Source organism: Brassica oleracea, chromosome C1, assembly GCF_000695525.1.
Source record: "Brassica oleracea var. oleracea cultivar TO1000 chromosome C1, BOL, whole genome shotgun sequence".
In the NCBI taxonomy this organism is placed as follows: Eukaryota; Viridiplantae; Streptophyta; class Magnoliopsida; order Brassicales; family Brassicaceae; genus Brassica; species Brassica oleracea.
In genome coordinates, this window is record NC_027748.1 from 27,226,332 (window position 1) to 27,230,205 (window position 3,874).

The following is a 3,874-nucleotide window of genomic DNA, read 5'->3' on the forward strand; positions in this document are numbered from 1 at the left end:
GGAACTAATTCTTACAGATGTGCATCTTTTTAAATTCACTCTTATGTAATTCACCGAATTCACAAAAGAAGTTAAAAAAAGAAACAAAACTAGTATCAGTGAAACATAAACAAGAACGAAAGTACAATTCTATAGAAGTAAAAAATGAAATTATTTATGGAGAGTCAATAGTATATAAATTGAGAGCAGAAAACCTAATTTCCTTTTGTCATTTTACAATTGATGTTGCCTAACTAACTTTTGTGATTTGTGTCAGCCGCAAAACTTAATTTTTTTTTGTGCACATAAAGTTTTATAAATAAATAAAATTAATTGTAATATGTTTACTCTTTAGCAACAATGATGATACATTTAAGAGACCAACATTTGTATTCGTCATTTACAATCTATAAATATTATAGTGTTACAAAATGTTAAAATCATTTAATGAACAAACATTAGTATAAAAAATTCACCCCGCGCATACATGTAGGTTATCATATAAGTATAAAGTTATGGCTCACTCCAATCCTATATTAAATTTTGAACCCTAGATATCCATTAGTAAGTCATTCTACTTGTCGAAAGCGCATGAGAATCTGTCCAATCCACGGACCTAATATAGGAAGATCATATGACTAATAGTTTCAAATCTGCAATGATCCATCTTGTGCTACTCAACTCTTGGTATCTAGATTTTAACATTTTACAAAATTGATTAATATATGGGCTATAAAGGCCCATCTAATCAAGGCCCAAGTAACACAATTTCGTTATAAGCATTCATTCATTTCTTCTCGAATCTCCGGGCTCCGAGCTTCACAGAAAATTAGGGTTTCTGAGCGTTTTCGTTCCGAGTGGAAGATATGGTAACCGCTTCACCAACCCTCCTCTCATCATTTGTGTCTAGTTGTGTTATCAATTATTCTCTAAATCACGAGTCTTCTTCATTTGATAAATGATTCGCCAGTTGCATATACTATCGACATATATAGTTTGTTTTAATTGATTTGATTTATACTGTCGATTGTTCAATATCAGTTTTAGGGTGTCCGTGATGTTACATATTGGTTTTGTTTGATTTGTATATGTCGTTCTTACATGAGAGTGTGTTTTGAAACACAAACTTTGATCTGTTGTTGAAGGCAACTCTTGAAGATTCTTTCCTCGCAGACCTTGACGACTTATCTGACAATGAAGCAGAACTGGTGAGCCTTTAAAATTATTGATTTAGTATTGTCTTCCATTACTACTTTACTCGTAATATTAACTTTGAGGAGCTATGGTCTAAATTCAGGATGAGTCTGAAGGTGATGATGCAAAAAAGGATGAAGAAGATATTGACATGGACATGGCTGACTTAGAAACCCTTAACTACGATGATCTTGATTCCGTTTCTAAGCTCCAGAAATCTCAGAGATATCTAGACATTATGCAGGTTAGTTTAAAAGATTTAAGTTCTTTATCTGCTTTAATACTTCTTTTACTACTTGTTACTTTGTTAGATAAGAATTTTGATCTGATTTTATGTATTTCAGAAAGTGGAAGAGGCTCTTGGAAAGGAATCTGATGGAACGGAGAAAGGAACTGTGCTAGAAGACGATCCTGAATACAAGCTAATCGTGGATTGCAACCAGCTCTCAGTTGACATTGAGAATGAGATTGCCATCGTCCACAACTTCATCCGTGACAAGTACAGACTCAAGTTTCAAGAGCTTGAATCTCTGGTAAACCACCCTATTGACTACGCCCGCGTTGTCAAAAAGATAGGCAATGAGACTGATTTAACACTCGTTGATCTTGAAGGCCTGCTTCCATCTGCTATTATCATGGTTGTTTCAGTCACTGCCTTGACCACCAAAGGGAGCCCACTCCCAGAGGATGTCCTGCAGAAGACTCTAGAGGCTTGTGATCGAGCTTTAGAGCTTGATTCCGCAAGGAAGAAGGTTCTTGACTTTGTCGAAAGCAAGATGGGATCTATCGCACCGAATCTCTCCGCTATTGTTGGGAGTGCTGTTGCGGCCAAGCTCATGGGGACTGCTGGAGGTTTGTCAGCGCTTGCGAAAATGCCTGCCTGTAATGTTCAAGTTCTTGGTCACAAGAGGAAGAACCTTGCCGGGTTCTCCAGTGCAACGTCACAGTTACGTGTGGGGTATCTGGAGCAGACGGAGATTTTCCAAAGCACGCCTCCCGCGCTTAAGAGTCGCGCTGGCAGGATCTTGGCTGCAAAATCTACTTTGGCGGCGAGAGTTGATGCTACTAGAGGAGACCCGTCGGGAACGAATGGGAAAGCTTTGAGGGAAGAGATACGTAAGAAGATTGAGAAGTGGCAAGAACCTCCTCCCGCAAGGCAGCCTAAACCGCTTCCCGTTCCTGATTCCGAGCCTAAAAAAAGAAGAGGTGGTCGCCGTCTAAGAAAAATGAAAGAAAGGTATGCAGTGACAGACATGAGGAAGCTTGCCAACAGGATGGCCTTTGGTACACCCGAAGAGAGCTCTCTTGGTAAAAGACCACACTCTTGTTAATATTATCACTTTTTGTAAGGCACTGAATCTAATACTTACTCTTCATGTTGATGATAATAGGTGATGGGTTAGGTGAAGGATATGGGATGCTTGGCCAGGCTGGGAGCAACAGGCTGCGTATATCCAGTGTTCCCAGCAAGCTCAAGATTAATCCTACCATCGCCAAAAAGTAACTCTACCTCTATTTCTCCTGTTTGTTTTGTATTTTTAGTGATCTTCAATGTCCTGTTCTTCAGTGTATCTCATTGTGATTTATGTTTATGAATGGTTTTTTCAGGCTGAAAGAAAGAAACTATGCAGGTGGTGCCACTACCTCTGGATTGACATCGAGTCTGGCTTTTACTCCTGTGCAGGTAAAACAAAACATTTCAATTCAGTTCTCTTCAAAGGTTTCTCAGCTTTCGTGCTGTATTGACTTTAGACACTCTATTATTGTGCAGGGAATAGAGCTGTGCAATCCTCAACAGGCTTTAGGGTTAGGCAGTGGGACTCAAAGCACTTACTTTTCAGAGTCAGGGACCTTCTCTAAGCTCAAGAAGATATAAACTTGCGAGAGAGAACTTTTCAAAGTGTTGTGAGTGAGACACGGTGGTTTTTAACTGCTTTCTATTTCTCTTTTATGTTTTAAGGTTTCTCTACCGAATTACTTTTATGGCACCACCCGCATGAAACCTTGATGGTCCCTTGTACGAAAACTTAAGATTCTGAATATAAGTAAAGGTTTGTTTGATCTTGGTCTCTGTTTTGGTGTTTAATTTTACGGTTGTGAGATAATCTATGGTTGAGAATGAACTGGTTTGGTATTTTTTTCCGTATCCAATGATACTATTGTTTTTACGAAAATGAAAGTTCCCTATGATAACAAAAATATCCAGAGGGTCCTTAGAATTTTGTATAAGAAAATGGCACCGTCCATTGTTTCTTGAAATCTATCTGACCAAAGAAAAATATTATAAAAAGACAACTCCATTGCAATGTTCTTGTCTCCCGAGTCCTAATCAATAATCCTAAAAATATCTTTCTTCGAAGCAGCTCTATAACCAACATACAAACAATTAACCACAAATGCAAATATTATTTTTACGCGCACGCAAGCATCATTTTAACTTAACTTCAGTTGACCGACTTAAAAATTTAGGGTGGTTTTTTTTCTAGGAGTATTTCCAAACCTATTGTTATATTTTCTTATATAAAATCCTACCTTCGTTCAACAAATATAGTTTTTTACTCCATCAATATCACTTAAGTGAAAAAAAATTGTTTTAAAATAATTGACGTTATCGTTATTCTATAAAAACTTAATATCATTTAAAATTGTGATCAATTACAAAATACAGTTTTTTTACTAGTTGAATTTATTTCATTTAATG

The 3,874-nt window shown here is 37.1% G+C and overlaps 1 protein-coding gene across 1 annotated transcript; it reads left to right on the forward strand.

The window, feature by feature from the left end:
* The first annotated feature begins 759 nt into the window (after positions 1 to 759).
* On the forward strand, positions 760 to 3,236 carry LOC106316479 (U4/U6 small nuclear ribonucleoprotein Prp31). Its single transcript, XM_013754374.1, has 7 exons — positions 760 to 848; positions 1,125 to 1,187; positions 1,277 to 1,417; positions 1,518 to 2,481; positions 2,565 to 2,673; positions 2,782 to 2,857; positions 2,945 to 3,236. Exons 1-7 carry the CDS (start codon positions 846 to 848, stop codon positions 3,047 to 3,049), a joined length of 1,461 nt encoding a protein of 486 aa, XP_013609828.1. The 5' UTR covers positions 760 to 845; the 3' UTR covers positions 3,050 to 3,236.
* The last annotated feature ends 638 nt before the right edge of the window (positions 3,237 to 3,874 follow it).

Bases quoted from the DNA above. Each gene is read 5' to 3' on its own strand.
- LOC106316479 (XM_013754374.1), top strand. The intron at 2,482-2,564 runs GTAAAAGACCAC...TGATGATAATAG, and splicing joins ACCCGAAGAGAGCTCTCTTG to GTGATGGGTTAGGTGAAGGA. The intron at 2,674-2,781 runs GTAACTCTACCT...TGGTTTTTTCAG, and splicing joins AATCCTACCATCGCCAAAAA to GCTGAAAGAAAGAAACTATG.